The sequence below is a fragment of the Artibeus jamaicensis genome, unplaced genomic scaffold (assembly GCF_021234435.1).
Source record: "Artibeus jamaicensis isolate MK-2021 breed Jamaican fruit bat unplaced genomic scaffold, CSHL_Jam_final contig_233, whole genome shotgun sequence".
Taxonomy (NCBI): domain Eukaryota; kingdom Metazoa; phylum Chordata; class Mammalia; order Chiroptera; family Phyllostomidae; genus Artibeus; species Artibeus jamaicensis.
The window spans coordinates 67530997-67550393 of record NW_026521486.1 but is presented as its reverse complement, the minus strand read 5'-3'; the positions used below and the strand labels follow the sequence as shown (position 1 = coordinate 67550393).

The 19397-nt window shown below is 40.5% G+C and overlaps 1 protein-coding gene across 1 annotated transcript in view; it reads right to left on the bottom strand.

Annotated features, from left to right (window-relative positions):
* Positions 1-19165, bottom strand: part of TRHDE (thyrotropin releasing hormone degrading enzyme) — a 386150-nt gene extending 366985 nt beyond the window's left edge. Inside the window, exons 1-2 of the mRNA XM_037154152.2 lie at positions 18264-19165; positions 4610-4883 (exon numbers count right to left, since the gene is read on the bottom strand). Coding sequence (XP_037010047.2) covers positions 4610-4883; positions 18264-19165 — 1176 coding nt within the window. The remainder of the gene's footprint in view (positions 1-4609; positions 4884-18263) is intronic.
* Positions 19166-19397: the final 232 nt, after the last annotated feature.

Here is a 19397-nt window from a genome sequence, read left to right as displayed (position 1 = left end):
TCTTAATTGGAGGAGAAAAGATGCCTTAAAAGACAAAATTAAGAGCTAAAAGGTTGGGGCCAATCTCCAGAAAGAACAACGCACAGGAAGCAGCAATGAGTCATCATTAAGGAATTGCCAATATGTGCCCAGTTGTATTTCAAAACTGTTGTGGGCCAGCGACTACTGTATCCTTTCATTTTCTCTATTCTTGAATGGAAATATCTATTGCAATAATCATATTCTCCTCTTACCATTGTCTCTTAGGGGAGGGGAGTAGGGATAGATCGTTTATTTCCTTACTTCATAGGTCTTTAGAAAGAGAGAAGCCATGCCTAAGAAAACAATCCAAAGTAGTCTCATCTGCACCCAGACCTAAATTAGATGTCGAGATCCTGGACCTTAAACTTGAGTCTGATGCTATAATGAATCAGACTCATGGTGAGTGTATTTTGTATGTAGGATGAATGTAAATGGTTTGTAACCAGAGAGCAGACTATATTGTTTTGAAAGCAAGTCTACAAATTCTCTGACACTCCCCATCAAGAGGTCAGGTCCATGTTCTTGTCTATCAAATCAAGACCACGTTAGTGATTTACTTGTAACCATTAAAAATCAGTAAAAGTGATGCTGTGAGACTTCTGAGGATAAGTTAAAAAAAAAAAAAAAAGTCACATAGCTTTAACCTAGTTCTGTTGGGACATTCACCTTTGGAGCTATTTTACCATGTAAGAAGTCCAACCACCCTGAGGCCACCATGGTTTGAGTAAGTCCAGATTATGTTTAAAGGACACTTAGAAATGCTATTATGGACCAGAAGCCAAAGCTGACCTCACAGAAGACTGCAAAACAACTACCAGACCCATTAGTGAAGATGGTCCAGGTGATTCTGGTCTCCCAGTCATCAAGTCTTCCCAACCAAGGTCCCTGGCATAACTGAGAATAGACAGTATCCCCACTGTGCCCTTCCAAATCCCTGACTCACAGAAGCTTTTAGCACATTAAATGGTTGTTTTATGCCATTAAATTCTGGAGTAGTTTATTATGCCATGATAGTAACTGAAACAAAATTATAAAGGAAGAATTCATACTTTAAGTTTTCAAACAAGAAAACCAGGACAAAGTTAACTAATCAACGGCATAGAGAAGCAAAGTAAAACTTCTAAAACAAACCTATCTTATTCTAAAATACATGTTTATAACCATAAATCTACCCTATTTCCCATAAATATCCCTATCTCTTATTAATACTTCCCCTGCCAAGGATTATATGCTCACATTCATCTGCTTCTCCAAGACAAAGCCATCATTTGCGGCCATATTAAATTCTATCTCCCCCATGAAATACATATCTAGTTATCCAAGTTATCCATCTTCAAAACTGTCTTTATTTTTTACAACTGTCATTTGATAGTGAATGCTAGTAACACTAATTTGCAATTAGTACATTCATTGCTTTTCCAATGCACATTCCTTGGCTACTACCCTCTTGAATTATATCCCTAGCCAAGGGTTGAAAATCCAAACATCCGCAGAATGAAAGCAGGTGATGCACAATACTGCAGTGAACTAGATGCAAAGTTATAAAAGTGGTCCTGATTTAGTTATACTGGGAAGCCATTGCCCCATGTAAATGGGCCAGCCACCACTCACCTACAGCATGCGTGTATCACCATCTGACATGTGATATATGTATTTGTTTATTGTCACTGTGTCCTCATTAAGACATAAATTTTTTGAGAGTAGAAACCTTGTCTGCTTTGTTCACTGCAATATCACCTGTACCTAAAACCATACCTGACACTCAGTCAATATATATCTGTTGAAGGAATAAATGAATGATCAAATAGAGCTAAGCAGTAATGTGAACCCCGTGCTCTTCCAATTTTCCAATAGAAGCCAGAAATAAATAATTTTATGTGCAATCTCCCAATTTCTAAATGTCGTCAACTAATTATAAAAATTTTAAACCATGTTAGGGATCGGTAAACAAAACATGTCTGCAGGCATAGATTCAATCCAAAAGCTGCATTTGCAATCTCAGTACTAGAGGGATATAAGATTGTTTTTTATCTTTCTAATTACTTAGGCTAGTGCCTTGCAAAGTGTAGATAACTTGATAAGAAAATAATGATGATACTTCAAATATGCATACTTGGGGCACTGCTATAATTCAGCTGTGTATTATTAAGATGCTGCTCAAGTTGCTCTCTCATGTCCTGAAGGAAACTGCTTCAGACTTTCATCCAAAATGACCACCTGGACTTCACACAGCCCTCCCACCTCCAATATTTTAAAGTCAAAACTCCACTCCTTCTAGTTGTTAAGAGTTGACAAATGCCCATCCCATGCGCTCCTGGTAATAGAGAGGGAAGGCAGTTCAAAGAAAATACATTGGATTTCCAACAGGTGACAGAAAAAGAGGACCAGGTTTTAACCATATTTCCACAGTTGATAAGTAAGGGCTCCCAATGGTAAGAGTGTTTTCCTTTTTACAATTCTTAGTATTTTTCAATTATACAATCTAACATTTTACTTCAGTTGATCTTTCAATGTTCTCTAGTAGCCTTTTTTATCTTTCTTACATAAAAATTATTAAGGAGGAATTTTAAAATGTTTACTAATTGCTTAGATTTTTAACTCTAATACTAATCCATGTCTAAATAATTGGAGTGTGTCTGGGTCACTTAAACATGGGTCATTTTGCAGCCAGCATAATTGTAAAGGGCTGAGAACACTTTTAGGAAAATATACTTGGAAAAAACATTTCCATTGTACCCTGTGCTGCCAGCTGACCCCAAAGCAAGTCAATCATCATCTTTCGAGGATGTAAAAGGAAATGAGATGTCTTCATGTTCCTTTTCTGTGTGTGGTCCAATGTGTTCAGCCTGCAAATACCCAAACATCAAAAACATCAGAGGAATTCAACAGATCAAAAGAGTAAAATGTCATCCAGTCCTCTATAGCCAGCATTTGGGAAGTTCTTTTAATGATTTTCTACATGAATTCACAATTTGTAGTTCTTCAATAATGGCATGAATTTTTTATGCAGGCAGATTTTTTAAAATAGGCTCCACGGCGATTTAAATTGAAAGTAATAGTGAGAAAAAATTATTTAGCCAACCTATATTTCAAAATTTAGGTTATTATAGAGCTATGAACTTCCTACAGAATAAGGATGTAGATTTCTTTCACTTCTTTTGTTATGTTCAAGCAACATTGAATATGATGGCCATTGGATGGAGATAATCATCACCTGAATTCTGCTGTAGACACCCAGGTGGAACGGTGACACAGCTCCTGGGGCAAGGGGCGGAAAAGCCTCAAGTTTGAAATCAGACCAACAGAGGCTTCACTTGTGGCTCTACCACTTGCTTACTCTGTGACCCTGGGAGAGTTACTGAACCTCTCTACACCTCAGTTTACTCATCTGCAAAAGTGGAATTCTAATACCTGGCTTTAGAATTTGACATGAAAATTAAAATAAATGCATATTTATTGTGTAAGCCATTGAAATGAGGAGGAAGTTAGTAATAGCATGGCTGAAGTAGTTTCATTAATGCAATGCAATAGCATGTAAAAAGTGCCACTGGAACACTATGGTGTCACAACCAGTAGCTCTCATAGAAGGTCCAATTGATTCTTATTATAAATTGAACACAAACAGTAATTCTCCAGACTCCTATATACTGCCCCTTCCTAGGAATGTATTTTTATACATTTGGGTGTTATGGGCTAAAAGAAGCTTTATACCATACAGAAATTCTAGCACATTGGCAGAAGAACTTATATACAAAAATGTTCACTGGAGCGTTGCTATTAATCATTGAAAATCAGAAAAATTAAAATGTTCATCTAGAGGATGATACATTTTGATGGATTCATTCAACCACTCTATTCAGATACCACCAAAACATTACTTTAAGCAAAATATAAAATGAAATAAAAAAATAAGTTGCAGGATGATATCAGTAAGAGCATTTATATGTGTGAAATTTTAAAGCATGACATGTATTATAAGTGGATATATACATACTTACTAAATGCAAAACAATGTACATGGAAATGGCAAATACCAAATTCAGTGATTATCTCTAAGGAAGAGGGAAAGGCATAAGATCAGGCAGGGGTACACAGAAAGAAAGCTTCAACTCAATGCAGTATGTTTTACTTTTTCAAAAATTAATTAGACTGAAGCAAAGATGGTAAAATGTTTATATTCTGTAGAGCTGCTGGCAGGTATATGAAGTGTAGTATGTCATTCTCTACATTTTTCTGTATATTTGAAATATTTCATAATAAAAAGAAGCAACTTTCTCAGTCACATAAATAGAAACAGGCAATTTCCCAAAACAACAGTTATTCCAGAGACTGTCAGGAGATGAAGAGGGACAGAGATGACAGGGGTGGGGGAGGTGGTTAAAGGAATAAGAGGGCTGGGTATAGAAGAGACATTCCCATCTAACTCCTTGAAACTTGGAAGATAGTTTTTCTCTCAAGGGTTAGGTAAAAAGTTCAACCACACAAATGTGAAAGAGCATAGGAATAATTCAATGCTATTGTTAATCCAGAAGTCAGATTAGTCTACAGAGTGTGCATAATCCAAAAACATTAAGTTTAAAATACTTACTACAACCCCACTCTTGGTGATAGTTTCTCTGTATGTGAAGTTGCAAATAGCCCAGGCTAAATAATATGTGGACATGAGAGGGGTCTGTGAAAAGTGATCCGTAACCCATCCATCTTCCTCAAACACGGAAGTTTCCACTGGCATATTGGATAAAGATAAATAGGTTGCTTGATGCTTGATGCTGATTTTAAAAGTAGCCTTGTAGATGGGCTCATCAAAACAAGGAAATGCCTTTCTGGCATGTGTAGGCGAAAACTGAGTAACACCAAGGAATCTGGAAAACAGAAAATGACATTCCCAATTACACTTATGGCTTGAGTTATGACCACTTTGCATGCTTCTGCTGATAATGTATTTTCACAAAACTGCAAGATACTTTTCATTTCTGAACCAAACTTAAGTTCATGAATAGCAGAAAAACACTACACACATACATTTCCCCAATAATAAAAGTTCTTCAGGGAAGTCTTTGTCTCAATTAAAATAAATTCTCCAAACCCAAAGTAGTGCCTGTTAGACAAAACATTACAGTCTACAAGAAAACCACTCAGTGGTGTCACATTGGAAAACGTTGGAAAATAATCTCTTTTTTTGGCGTGCCTCACTTTCTTCCCCAAAGCTCTACAACACTTAAAGCCAGTAAATGAAAACCCAGAAGTTGTCATCAGATGCATATAGAACATAGACCATCACTGGGAAACATCTTTACCTTCAAATTTCATCAAGACATGACCTGATGTTATTTAGAAAAAAGGCTTTGAAAACTGACGAAACTCGGTCTGAATTCTGGCTCTACAATATTCTTAGCCATATCATCCTATACAATTATTAAATTTCCCTATGGTGTAGTTGTTCATTGCTCAATAGAAAATAATCAAGCTTAACTCAAAAAGAAAGTGTTGGTAAGGCTTAGGGGAGAAATAAAGAGAATGTAAAGCACCTATCACAGCAAACAGAAGAATAGCACCCAGTAGGCAGTTAATAAATAGCAGCCAGTGAAAAAATAGCAGCCACTGATTCACAATATCTTCAACCTTTTTTAAAGGACTGTAACCGGTTTACATGGAGTAATCCAGACCCCACTGGTGTTTACTGCTCATAATATGTTTATTATATTATGTCATGTAAACATAATAAATACCTACATAATAAACCTGTTAATATGTGTGTACATATACATGTATAAATGTATTATGTACAAAAATATATACATTAAATATATGCCCTCAAGGTCTCAGATCAAGCTGCAAAATTGCTTATTAAGACTAACTAGAAGCAACTTCAGTTTTTTTCACATCAGGGTTACAAATGAAAATGTTCATATGAAGTATTTTAACTTAAGAAGTTCATTCTTTATGAAAACAATCATGACAAAAGTTAAACTTTTTTAACAGTACTAGTTGCAAAACTTGATATAAGGCAAGTCAATACCAGACCCTTTATAAAACATTACTAAGTTCTAAAGTCATTCATTTAAAAAACTGTTTCCCACACAAGTAATTCTGCCACCTCTCCTTTCCCCATCATCCAAGGTATATGCATGGTTAATCTAAAATGGCACACTTTCCCACTGAGCCTGAACTTGACCTCAAAAGTATTCTCAGCACAGCACTTCAGGCAACCACTACCAATCAATAGGTGTTGATGTGTGTATTGAACCTTATCAGCTGTCCTTGGCTCAAACCATGAGGTGTAAATGTTTAGGCCATTTTAAAATTACAAAGCTTACATTTATCACTGAGAGCCTACCTTTTGAAGCTTAGTTTTCAAATAGAGAAAAAAAGACATTTTAAAAATTAATTGTATGCTGGCTCTCAGAGAGAAGGTTTTTGAGAGTTATCTCGAAAGCCGTGCTGGGCTGCCACATACGGGACTGGGGTAAATCACTCAACTGCCTGAGCTTACTTTCTCATTAGTAGAAGGAAAACAATAATATTTTCTAGGCCTTCCTTACAAAACTGTCGAGATGATAAAATCAGATAATATATAGGAAAGAAGTTTTAACTATAAATCTTCAGACAAATATAAGGTTAAAGTTGGAAGCAATCTTAGAAACAAATTGTCCGGCTCTCATAAATTTCCAGAAAGAAAAACTACCTCCAGTAGGGTTAAGTGATTTGTCCAAAGTGCCACAGGCAATTAGTGCTGAGCTGGGTCTAGAATTCACACTTTCTGTGTCTCAGCAAAAGGTACCTACACTTCAAAAACAGTAAAATTAATCTTTAGCCATAACTGATAAACAATGTTATAATTGAACTTTGGTAATTAAAGTCTCTTCCTAATTTGCCAGAATGGTAGTAACATTTTCCTTATAATTTTTACTGATAACTGAATTTTTGCTTAATTAAATGTCAGTACCTTTTAGTTAAAATGCACCCATTTATAATTTTTTCATCACATACTTTTTTCTTATATAATATTCTTGAATCTTACCTTTCAATCTTATTAATTAAAATGTCCACTGAGCTTGATATTTCTCTACTGAATCTACCTAAAAGATACCTATAAGATTTCATACATGAAAAGAAAGTGCTCCCTTTTCATTTAAAAGTATCTGAGAACTCCAATTTTAGTCATTGAACGATTAGATATTGTCTGCTATATGTAAACCCTTCATTATTAGGTACATGGTAATAATTTTTACTGTTATTCAAGTACATTTGTCTCCATTTTTCCCCACCACTGCCCCTGCCCCACCCATCCCTGCCTCCTACCCATGACCCTACCCTCTTTGGCTTTGTCCATGTGTTCTTTACACATGCTCCCTAATGACCCTTCCCCTATATTCCCCCATTATCTCTCTCCCCCTTACTGTCAGTTTGTTCTTTCTTTCAGTGTCTCTGGATATATTTTGCTTGCTAATTATTTTGTTGGTAAGTTTCTTTTTTATTTTTAAAAAAGATATAATCATTTTGTTCTTAAGTTCTTTGTAATATAATTGAAAAGAATATCCATTTTTATATATTCTCATACTATTAATACTGGGACAAAAGTTCTACCAAGGTTCAACAGAGTGGTTGCAATTAGAATGCATTAGTTGACTTCCGCCAAGATGGAGGTGTAGGTGGAAACACTTTGCTTCCTCGAACAACCAAATCTAAAAACAATAAAGTTTTAACAATAATAAACACAACCAAACCCCAGAAAATCGAACAATATGGAATCCGAAAACAATGAACCGCTCAGCTAAACCAGTAAGAGGGGCGAAGCCAGCAGCAGAGCGGGTTGGGCAAAAAACCCCCTGACCCCAGCGGCTCGCGGCAGCCAAGAGCGCGGATCCCAGGTGCAGGGTAGCTACGGGCGGACCCAGGGAAGGTGCAGTGACAGCCAGCCTCGAATTTGCATGCAGATAAACCAGTGAAGAGACGCGAATTGAGACAGACCTTGCAGGCCCCAGCACAGGGCAGCATGCTCGCACATTTGCGCTCAGATAAACAGGCAGGGGGCAGGCGGTGAGGTGGACCAGGCCAGTGGAGAGGACTGCCATTGCTCTCTCTCTGACCCCGCCCCCACATACAGCGTCACAAACCAGTGACCTGGGTGGCCCCACCCTGGTGAACAACTAAGGTGCCTCTCCTCATGCGTAACAGGCACAAACAGATCAAAACATGGCTCAAGAACAACTCAGAGCCCCAGAGCCAATAAATCTAAGCACCAAGAGATAGCCAAACTTTCAGATGCACAGCTCAAAACACTGGTGATCAGGATGCTCACAGAACTGGTTGATTTTAGTCACAAATTAGAGGAACATATGAAGGCTAAACTAATTGAAATGAAGGGAAATGCACAGGAAACCAATAGTAATGGGAAGGAAACTGGGACTCAAATCAAAGGAGTAGACCAGAAGGAAAAAAAAATGACCAAACAGAAAAGGATGAAGAAACAAGAATTCAAAAAACTGAGGAGAGGCTTAGGAACCTCCGGGACATCTTTAAACACTCCAACAACAGAATTATAGGGGTACCAGAAGGGGAAGAGGAACAGTCATGAGTAGAACACTTATTTGAACAAATAATAAAGGAGAACTTCCCCATTCTGGCAAAGGAAATAGACTCCAGGAAATCCAAGAAGCCCAGAGAGTCCCAAAGAAGTTGGACTCAAGAAGGAACACACCAAGGCACATCGTCATTACATTAGCCAAGATTACAATGAAGGAGAGAATCCTAGAAGCAGCAAGAGATAAGGGAACAGTCACCTACAAAGGAGTTCCCATCAGATTGTCAGCTGATTTCTCAAAAGAGACCTTACAGGCAAGAAGGGGCTGGAAAGAAGTATTCTAAGTCATGAAAACCAAAGACCTACAAGCAAGATTGCTCTATCCAGCAGTTTTCATTTAGAATGGAAGGACAGATAAAGTGCTTCTCAGATAAGGTCAAATTCAAGGAGTTCATCATCACCAAGCCCTTATTATATGAAATGTTAAAGGGACTTATCTAAGAAAAAAAAGATGGACAGTGAAAGGACAGCAAACTCACAGTTATTAACAACCACACCTAAAACAAAAGCAAATTAAGAGGACAGCTAGATCAGGAGTGAACCATAGAAATGAAGATCACATGGAGAGTTAGCAACAGGGGAGTGGGTGGAGGAGAAGGGGGGAGAAGGTACAGAAAATAAGTAGCATAGACAGTAGATAGAAAATAGATAGAGGGGAAGGGTAAGAATAGTATGGGAAATATAGAATCTAAAGAACTTGAGACACGTGTTCATGAACAAAAGGGGGGATGGTGAGGAAGGGGTGTGCAGGATGGAGGGGAATGAATGGGGGAAAAGAACAAATGTAATGGCATAATCAATAAAATAAAAAATATATTAAAATATATTAGTCATTATGTAAAAATGGTAGGTGTCTTTGGCATTAAGTAATTAATGGGCAGGAATTTATTAGATACAGAAATTCTAAATACCTTTGGGCTAGTGAGAAATTAATCAACCAAATATTTATGCAGAAGAATAATTTTGTGCAGTCTTTTTTTGCCTTATGTAGTAAGTAAATATGTTAGTAAAGCTAGCAATATAAATAACTGATTCTCAGGGCTGAAAGGGACTGTAGAAATCATTTACTGACCTTTTCTGCAATTAATATTATTAATGAAATTATACATACAGTATATATCTATGCACAGAGGGCCAACATATATTCTGATAATGTCTAAATGAGAAAATACCAATTTCACAGTCTGGCACCTAAGGACGATTGCAATTGAATTTCAATTTAGTATTTAGGAAATTTTTTTAAAAATGTCCCTTGGTAAAGAAGAGCAGTAGGACTAGGTTACATTTAAGGTCTTTTCCAAGCTTGAGATCATATAACTGAAAAAATTTAGAAATAAAATATCCACTGAATTTGATGAGGCTTTTTTTTAATATTAATTACACTACCACTAAGTAGCTTTTTACTGTAAGTTCTATAATTCATGTGCCTCTCTTAACCATTTTCTGAGTGTTTCATACTGAGGAAAAAAAAGAAATATCTTTACTTCCTTCCCTCAAGGAGTTTATACTCTAAATAATAAAGAAATTAAATATGTACCTAAAGAGGCATCGCACACAAATCTGTGACTAAGAGGGAACTGTATGAAGAAATCACATTCTCCTCCAGCAAGCTTTTCCAGTCTCGGCACTGCTACACTGTAGGGTAGATGATACTCCTTGTCCGAGGCCGTCCTGTGCACTGTAGGATGTTCAGCAGCAGCATCCCTACCCTCTACCACCAGATGCCACTAGCACCACCTTTCCCCAGCTGTGACAACCAAAAGGTCTCCAGATACTGCAAATGTGCCCTGGGGGACAAAACTGACCCAGCTGAGAACTACCAGTCTGTTAGAACTGAAGGAGTCTGCACGGAGGAAGAAACGTAAGAATTGGTCATGAAGCCTGGGAAGTATTTTAAGGGTCAGAGACGGACGGAGCAGGGAGCACATGGACAATGGACAGCACAGAAAGAAGACTTTAAAACAGCTTTGCCTCACATATTAGGTTAATCCCCCTGCCTGCTATCTTACAGAGATTCCGGTTTTATCAGATCTCAATACTGCCAGCCCATCTCTCACCCCTCTCTCGCCCTTGATACTCTCCTTTCTAACAAAGAGATCTAATTTCAGACTCAGTACCCAACAAGTCTTTTGGGTTTCAAAAATATAATTCTTTCTTCTCTGCATATATTTTAGGGGTGCCTTCATTGGTGGAGGTAAGACTTCTTTTCGGATTACTATCAGTAAAAACCAAAGAGGGCTCTAGAGAGGTAATTTGGAGTAGAAAATAATGAGTTTGCATTTGAGTAAATTTGAGGTGAGTCTGAGATAGTAGAAGAAATTATAAAAAATAAAAAATAGAAAACATTTTGATATATTATATGGATATGAAATACACAAATTCAACAAGAAGTAAAATAAAACATTAGGAGGCAGAAGTTAATAGGGACAAGTATTTTGTTGCCCTTTTTTTTTTGCTTTCTTAAACAAAATCATGTTTATCTTTTAATGAACCTATTACCATTTAAGAAGTCCACTTCCAAAAGTGACATCCTGGAAGTGTCATTGCAAGAATGCCACTTTAGCATAACTGGAGAAATATGACGAACATGCCTGCATTTTAATTCTCTTCTAAAGTAAATTACTTGATTTCTTAACAACTTGTCTCTTTGACATTTTGGTTCAGCTAAGAAGAGCTTAAAGCTCTCTGTTGTCTCTAAAGGATATAGAGAATTGATTTCTTCTTATTTCTGCGGAAGTTCACTAGGCAAGCTACTTGTATCAAGTCATTATGATAAGATTCAGCAGAAGTAATGCATTAATGTCAGTTAATATTGCCAACAAATTACAGTATGTGATACAGAACAGTTTCTGTTCCATTATTTTCCGTTTGCCTTTTCATAAAGCTAAAATACACAGTAGAAACAGACGTTTGCATAGCACTGTTAGTATTAAAAATTGATTCATGGCATTTCACTGTGGAACCCACCAAACCAAGAGAACCTCAGACACGGTGTGGCGTATTTCAGGTTTCCGTTTTGGCCAGTTCTAAGCATACCACACATACAGCACAGTGAAAAATGATCTTTGAACTCGCTTCTGTCGAAATTGCAAACTGCCTAGCATTGTCATCGTTTAAGACTGGTAATAAAAATTTCCAAGATCTAAAGAAAAGTCCTAGTGGGCCATCTAGTTACTATCCAACTGTTGCAGTAAATAGACTCAGTTCCAAGGTCATGGAAGTTACACCTGTCCCATTTAAAGTTAAGGCTGTTCATCAAAATGCAAATTATTATTCAATGACAAAATATTTTAAGTCAAAAAGTGTGTTGGTTAGACTGTGTGTTTTTATGTACTGCAATGAGTCATGAAACCTCTGCCATTTCAGGAGAAAAGTATTCCTGCTGAATACTCGGTGCTATAAGCAAGTGTGTAGTCTGTTTTTTTAAAATAACCATTCTAGTAAGCTAAAAGCATAATGCAATAATGCCAGCAATATGTATGTAGGAAGTGGTGCATGTGTGAATAATCGTGTTATAAAAACAGAGCATAATATTCATAATTGTTTTCCTATTTATGTACTAAATACTCTTATCAAAAAACGAGTACTGAGTATATGATCACTACTGATGAAGAGTATTATGAATACATAGTATTATTGTCCTGGGCCATCATATTAGGTTTTCATACAAATAAATAAACTAGTGTCTGAGCCTCATTTGTTTAATATTGGAAACAGGCAAAGCCTTATGTAAGGATTAAAAAGTACTGCTACTGTCAGAATGCAAATTAAGTCTTGAGAACAAAGCCCATGACTGGTGTGACTTTCCCTTGGTACCTGGGATTTTCCTGCCTGCTGTACTGGCTTCCAGTGACAAGGGAAGGACCCTCTGGCCCATCAGTCGTTGGTTTCTGCCATTCTCTCTGCTGGTAGAAAGAAGTGCCATAATCAGAGGACCGTCCACCCTGCTGCTTCCCATGCTCTTGGTGCTCCCTCAGCCCTCTCCATCTCTCAGTGTCTGAACCAAACATGGGCGTTGTCTAGCTATGAAATACCACAGCCTCTCTCTTCATTCTCTTCTTCATGGTGAAGGGGCTCTGTTCCCTTCTCTCTCTGTCTTTTGAACTCCACTTAGGTGGCATAACGAACAGCAGTGGAAAGAATGTCCACAGTGACTGTTGCAGCTAAGGGGAAACCCCAAGGCAATACACTGACCCTACACAACCTCGTATGAGTCCAAATAGTGGCGCTCCAGCCATGGAATAATATAATATTAATACCCACCACAGTGCTTACCGGTTGTCAGACCCTGCTCTAAATTCCTTATTTCTTAACTATGTAATCCTCACAATAACCCTATGAAATGGGTTATCATTACTACTATTTTTCAGATGAGGACACCGGACCCAGAACAATCAGGAAACTTGGTCAAGGTCCTAAGGATTATCAGTGGCAAAATCAGAACATGAACCCAGGCAGTCTGGCTCCAGAGTCCCTGAACACACTAAACATACATACGCTTTCCATCCAGCAACACAACCAAAAGTGGCTTGAACATATTCTTAAAAGGGATGAAAAGTAACCAATGATAGTAGTTGCTCTTTTTTCATCCTCTGATTTTTTGTTTGTTTGTTTGTTTGAGGAACTATCTCAATCATGAAACTAAAACTTCCCCCTGAGAGTTAACCCAGGTCTGCACAGGGAGGAATGCATTAACCCTGCCTTGCGCACACAGCAGAGTCAGAGCTCCTTAAACCCTGGGGCCACTCAGGCATTCGGAGACTGAGAAGGTGCACCTGGAGTCAGGTGCATGGGACTTGAGCCTGGGGCCCTTCACCCCAATTCAGCCCCACCCAGCTTGATAATCTTATTCCACCCTCCCAGCCCAGCCACCACCATCTAGCTATGCCTGTATGTGGATCAGTTCATATTTTCCTGGAAACTGAAAAAAGCAGAGTATGTTTCATTTTTATATTCTCCTGAACTCTATGTGTTAATAGTAAAATTCTGCCTGTTGGAGAAAGCATCCACTCTCTAGTGGCAAAAAGCAGGATTGCATGAGACTTTGAAAAACTGAAGGAACCGTCACTATTGTAAATCTGAAAGGATGTAAAGGATACCCCAAAATTTTAAAAAATGGACACACTGATAACAATCCTGATGAGTCACATTGGTGGCCTGGAGAATGAAGATGGGTGACACAGGGATGCTCTTCCTTACAACGAAAACACTTCTTCATTGAAAAGTTATTTCTCCCTCACTCTTGTTATACCATTCTTTGTAGTCATGCTTAAATAAGTGAGTCTTATCCTTGTAGTCTTACTAACCAAACGTTCCCATCTCCCAGCAAACCTAAACTGTTGTGCAGCACTGTTATATCAAACCCATCTACGTACACAGTGGCAAAATTTGGTTTAAGGAAATAAACATGTTGCACAGACCAAACGGATGCAAGAAAACCAGTCACAGGTCCACCTTTGCTTGAAAGATATCCAGAGCAAATAGGCCAGATTTGCAGTTTCTTTGAGTAAAGAAAAATATGGGCAAACTAATTTAACTCTTTTAGAGAAACTGTATACTTTATTACTATCCAGGGTGATCCAATCAAATGGTACCATGGAAAAAACATGGCAAGACAAATGCTAATTTGGATTTTCCTCCCTGAATCAGTTATTAACTAGTCAAACTTAAAAAAAAATTCCAGATTAAGTGTGGTGGTGGCATTCTGAATTGTAACCAAAGTCTGGCAGTACTGGACTCGGTCTGGCCATATGGTTATGTATGCCTGACAGGAAAACAATAAGCTAAGTCCACTAAGGAATCATATTAAAAAGTTTTCACAGAAATAAATGATTCTCGCAGATTTTCCGGTTCAGAGCCTTCTATAGGAGACCAAAAGCTATACACACCAACTTGTTCCTGTAAAGCTCTCCTCATCAGAGTGACCAAAAGGAATGGAGGTTCTTTCAACATAAAAGCAATGTGGTGCTTTTCTTGCTTTTACTAAATATCATGATTATTCATTCATTCCAGAAAAAGGACAAGGCATCAAGCCATGCATACTAATACCACAAAATATCAAATGTCTACCCCTAAAACCTTCTCTACTCTCCACAAGATTTTTGCAAAAGCATTTTTTGCGCTTCTTTTTGAGACCTGCAATGTTATTTTCCCATTTTACTTGGATATCACAGTTTCTCTCTAAATAATCTTTGATAGAAAAAGACCTATTTTTATTCTGTCTCCTGGCACTGTGGCACGTTAGAGACCCAATCAAAGTTTGTCAAAGAAAAACGGTTTCCCTTTTGAAAGTGAATAAAATGTTCATTTACTTTGGGTAAATCTCCTCTTTCAATCTGACCATCTGGATCTAAATTAAGGTACCCAACTTTGAACATGGATGTGCTTACCATCTGGCTACCCAAAAGCAGCAATTACTTCAGGTAAATGAACAGCTTACCTAATTCTGAGCAAGTATATTCTACTATAGAATACTACCGCATAAATACACTCCCAATTGAGGAAAAGGTAACTACTTGTTCTACCCAATGGAGATAATTTACTGCTGTGTGTAAACATTTCAAATTGAAGAGAATTTATCTGCTTGCAATATTCAACAAGTAATGAATTTTCCCTTTAGCCAAATGACCAACAGAAAGCAGAGGCTATGCCTCAAGCAGAGGAACTCTGGTTCATTCAGCGGGGAGTTTGTCTCCAACCTCTCTCAGCTGATGTTTCGGGAACCTAGAAAAGTTAAGTCTTCCCTGCAGGACAAAACCAAGCCCCCTCCAACACCTTATATGGGGTAAAACCTTCCAGCAGTCAAAAGTGCATGGTGAAATCTAATTTTCTTGCCCTCACCCAAATTGTTCCTCTCAACCTCTGAAGAGTGAGTTGAAGAATCAGACTGACTGGGCTAGTAATGAGTTGTTTCTGTATAGGCTACGTGAACTGAACTGTAGTATTCCTCTTTTAAATATTTCAAGTTGCTTAATGTGACTCCCCACTGGCAGATTAAATATTTATTTTCATTACAGAAATTACCTGATAATTAAATTTGCAAAAGTATGACAAACTAAAAACCAAGATATTTAACCATTAATCAAATGGAAATTCGGAATTTGTACTGATGTCCTTTTGGAAAGAATGTTATAAAATGTCAATTTACATTGCGCTTTGGGGATAAAAACATCACCAATCCAAGTCCAACTTTGGCTGAGTTCCTGATATTGGCATGTTTAAAAATTTCCCAAGTTGCTATAGTAATAACAACAACAACAACAAAAAGGTTAATACATATAATGTTGGCATAATTGTGAAAGTTTATTCTGTTTCCTTTGCCTTATCAACTCCAGGTATGGACATCCAAGAAATTATATTCACTCTGCTCTTCAAGTGGTGGATAAAAAGAGAAACAAAAGCTTAGCCACATATGCAGTAGGTTAAACTTTCAACCAAGTTACTATTAACATCTTTGGAGAAAACCGAAGAAGAGAGTTTGAATACAAATATGCACCAGGAGAACAAGAAATCGGTTAGGAGTCAGGCAGAAACATCTGGTCTTTCTTAGAGATTCTGTTCATTTGAAAGCCCTGACCAAAACAAGCTCAGTTCCACCAAATATATTTTGGCATGGCTCAAAAAACAGGATTTGTTGAAAATAGTTTTTTCACCACAAATTTATCGATAATGATATGCAACTTTCCACTGCTGACATTTTGATATAACAAGCTTGTTTCTAAACATAACATGCAAGTTTGCCCTCTGTGTCTTTCCCCCATATCTGATATGGGGGGAAAATACTATTAATCTGTATTCATTAGAATAGGTCGGAAGAAGTGGTGGAAGGGGGTTTAAACTGTCCACAGCTGACCTTAGGAGAAAGAATAAGGTAAACATTCACTTATAGATTTTAACTACCATACAACTACTCACTTTGGGCATTTTATTTATATGAGGTTACTTCCTAGTACTCTATAAATAATAAAACATTTGTGTTCTCCCATAACACACTGAAATTTCCCCAGCCTCTTATATAGTAACTTCTTCATAAAGTTTGCAGACAACATGAGCCCCAGTGCGAGTATCAAAACACCAAAGTTCAAGTCCCTGCTCTCCACGGACAAGCCTGCTGACCTCAGGAACCCTGTGCTACTACTCAGAGCCCCAGTTTTTCTGTAGGTGCGAGAGGGACTTGAGAACAGAGGAGGCATGGCCGGTGGCATCATTAACTAAGTTCCCAACTGCCTCTACTTCTAAGGTCGTCAATTTCATTTCTTTGTTCAGTCTTCTTCTTTGTCAGTCATATAGTCACTTAATTCATCAGTTATTTTAAATGCAAGGGGCTACAGCAAAAAGCAATAAAAACTTTTTGATTCATTCAGCGATATGCTTGAGAGCTTAGTACCACCAACACTCATAGCGGCTGACATTTATGGTGGACACTCTAAATGCCACATACAGGGTTAAAGGACATTCAGTGCACTAGCCCATGGACACCTGCAACAATCCCGTGAGGATAATATCAGTATTATCATCCCCAAATTAAAACTAAACATATGGGCTCTGGGGTCAAACTCCCTGCTTCGTGAGTTCACCTGTGTTAAGTTACTTCTCTGTTCCTTCTTTCCTCTACCCATTAAACAGGGAGTGTTGGTAGCACCTGCACCACTGGGTTCTTGCAACAAATGAGTTAATAGACGCTGTTCAGTAAGCAGTAGAGGCAGTCATCGTCCGGACAGGAACAAGGTTCTGTCGGACTCCCAGGTCTGAGCTCTGAACAAGTGGTGAGAAGACCCACAGGCTCTCAAAAAATAAAAAGCAGGGTATTGCCCAAATCTAAAAATCATCAGGACACCCACTAACAAGGCACTTGAGACTGACTGCTAGCTTTCCCTTCTTTCACCAATGGGATCACTTGCAGAGTCAGTAACTCAGGAACAAGACAACTGGAGTCACTCTGTGTCAGGACAGAGCCTGCAGCACTTGCATGCACGGACATTCTTACCGGCCCCGCCCCCTTACTCTGTCGCCGGACCAGTTATTCCTACTCTAAATCTGAACTTCCAGTTTTAGAAAACTTTATGCAGATAAAGCCCGTCCTCTGCCCTGTGCCTGCCAGATAATGGGGAGGTGGGCAGTTGGGGGGAGGGGGGCTTTGCCCTGCTGTATCCTGCACTGCCGCCCGACCGATGCGCTGCTGCCCTGGCCTGTTGCAGCTAACGTATTTTCCCTGGACGGCAACTTGGCAGGCCTTTGATGTCACCCCGGCTAGCATCGATCAGATTACACACCACTCCTTAAAAAATAAATAAATAAATAAATAAATAAATAAATAAAGCCGTGCGCCGGCTGGCTAAGGACCGTGGACGGGGTTGGGGAGGTCCTGGCTAAGCAACTTTTACAGGGGGACGCGGTGGTGGGGAGGTCCGGACTAGAGGAGGGGGCAGAGAATCCTTTGTTCACCACTGGTGAGTGAGTTTGTGTAGCTGGCAACAGTGAGAGCCCAGGCATCTGGGAGACCCCGAAGGTTCTTGGGGATAGTCCCATCCCACCTTTACTTCCTTCCTCCGCCCCAACCTTTCCCGGGTCTCGGACACCAGGAGGGTCCCCGGGGTCGCCGGCTGCCCCGCGGTCAGAGCAGGGGTAGGGCGGCGCTGGGCACCGCCTCCCTCCGTACCTTCTCTCCCCGTGGAGCACGTAGGAGCTGCGGAAGAAGCCCAGGAGCTCGTTCTCGATCAGGGCGCTGTAGATGATCTTCAGGTTGTAATTCCTCTGCGCATCCAGGGTCCTATTCAGCACCACCACCAACACCTGGGTTTGCGGGTAGAGGAAAAAGCCGGCCACCGGGACAGCCCCGGCCACCCGGTCCTCGGCCACCTGCACCTTTTCCACCGCCACTCGGGAGGCGTGCAGCACGACGTAGCGGGTGGCGTTCTGGCACACGATCTCCACGTTGACCTCCCCGGAGAAGGTGAAGTTCTCCATGAAGGCGGTGAGCATCAGATTGTAGTGGAGCGGCTTCAGGTGGCCGGACAGGCGCAGCTGCGTCCACGGCTGCCGCTGCTCCTGCTCCTCCTCCGACGGCGGCCGGGCAGACGGTGCCCCTGGGGTGGCCTGCACTCCCGCCTCGGGCTGCGCGGAGTCCCGGCCGGCTTGGTGGTTGCGCCGGGCAGAGCCCGGAAGGCTCCCGTTGCCACCGCGCGGCGGGAAGCCGGGGAGGCCGCCGTCCGCGCCGGACGCTGCGCTGGCCCCGCACTCGTCGAAGCGCAGGCTGAGCAGCACGGCGAGCATAGTGACCGCGAGCAGCGCCACGATGGACAAGGCGAAGGCCAGGACGAGCCGCCTGTGCACAGTGATGTGGCGCTCCGTGGTGCGGGGTCGCACCCCCACGGCGTCCGCCCACGGGTCCGAGAGCCCCCTGCTGCCGGTCCGGAGCGCGGCGTCGTTCTCCCCCATCGTGGCCTCAGAGGGTGAGCGGCTCTTCTCAGCCCCCTCCTCCTTCTTCTTCTTCCTCTTCTTTTTCTTCTTCTTCTTTTTCTTCTCCTCCTCCTGCTCCCCGCGCTCGCCGTCCAGGGCCATCACACCGCCTCCTCCTCCTCCCCCGCCCCCTCCGGCTCCCCCCGCGGGCGGGCCACCCGGGCCACCGCCAGCGAAGGCATCAGAGCGCGCACTCGGGCGGAGGGCTTGACGCCAGCTGAGACCCTGGGGACGCTGGTCCGGGTGCTTTTAAGACGGACTCCAGCCGCAGGCGACAGCGACCTGGGCGCCCCCCATCAGCCCCGCCTCTCTCCCGACACCGGCGGCCGAGGCG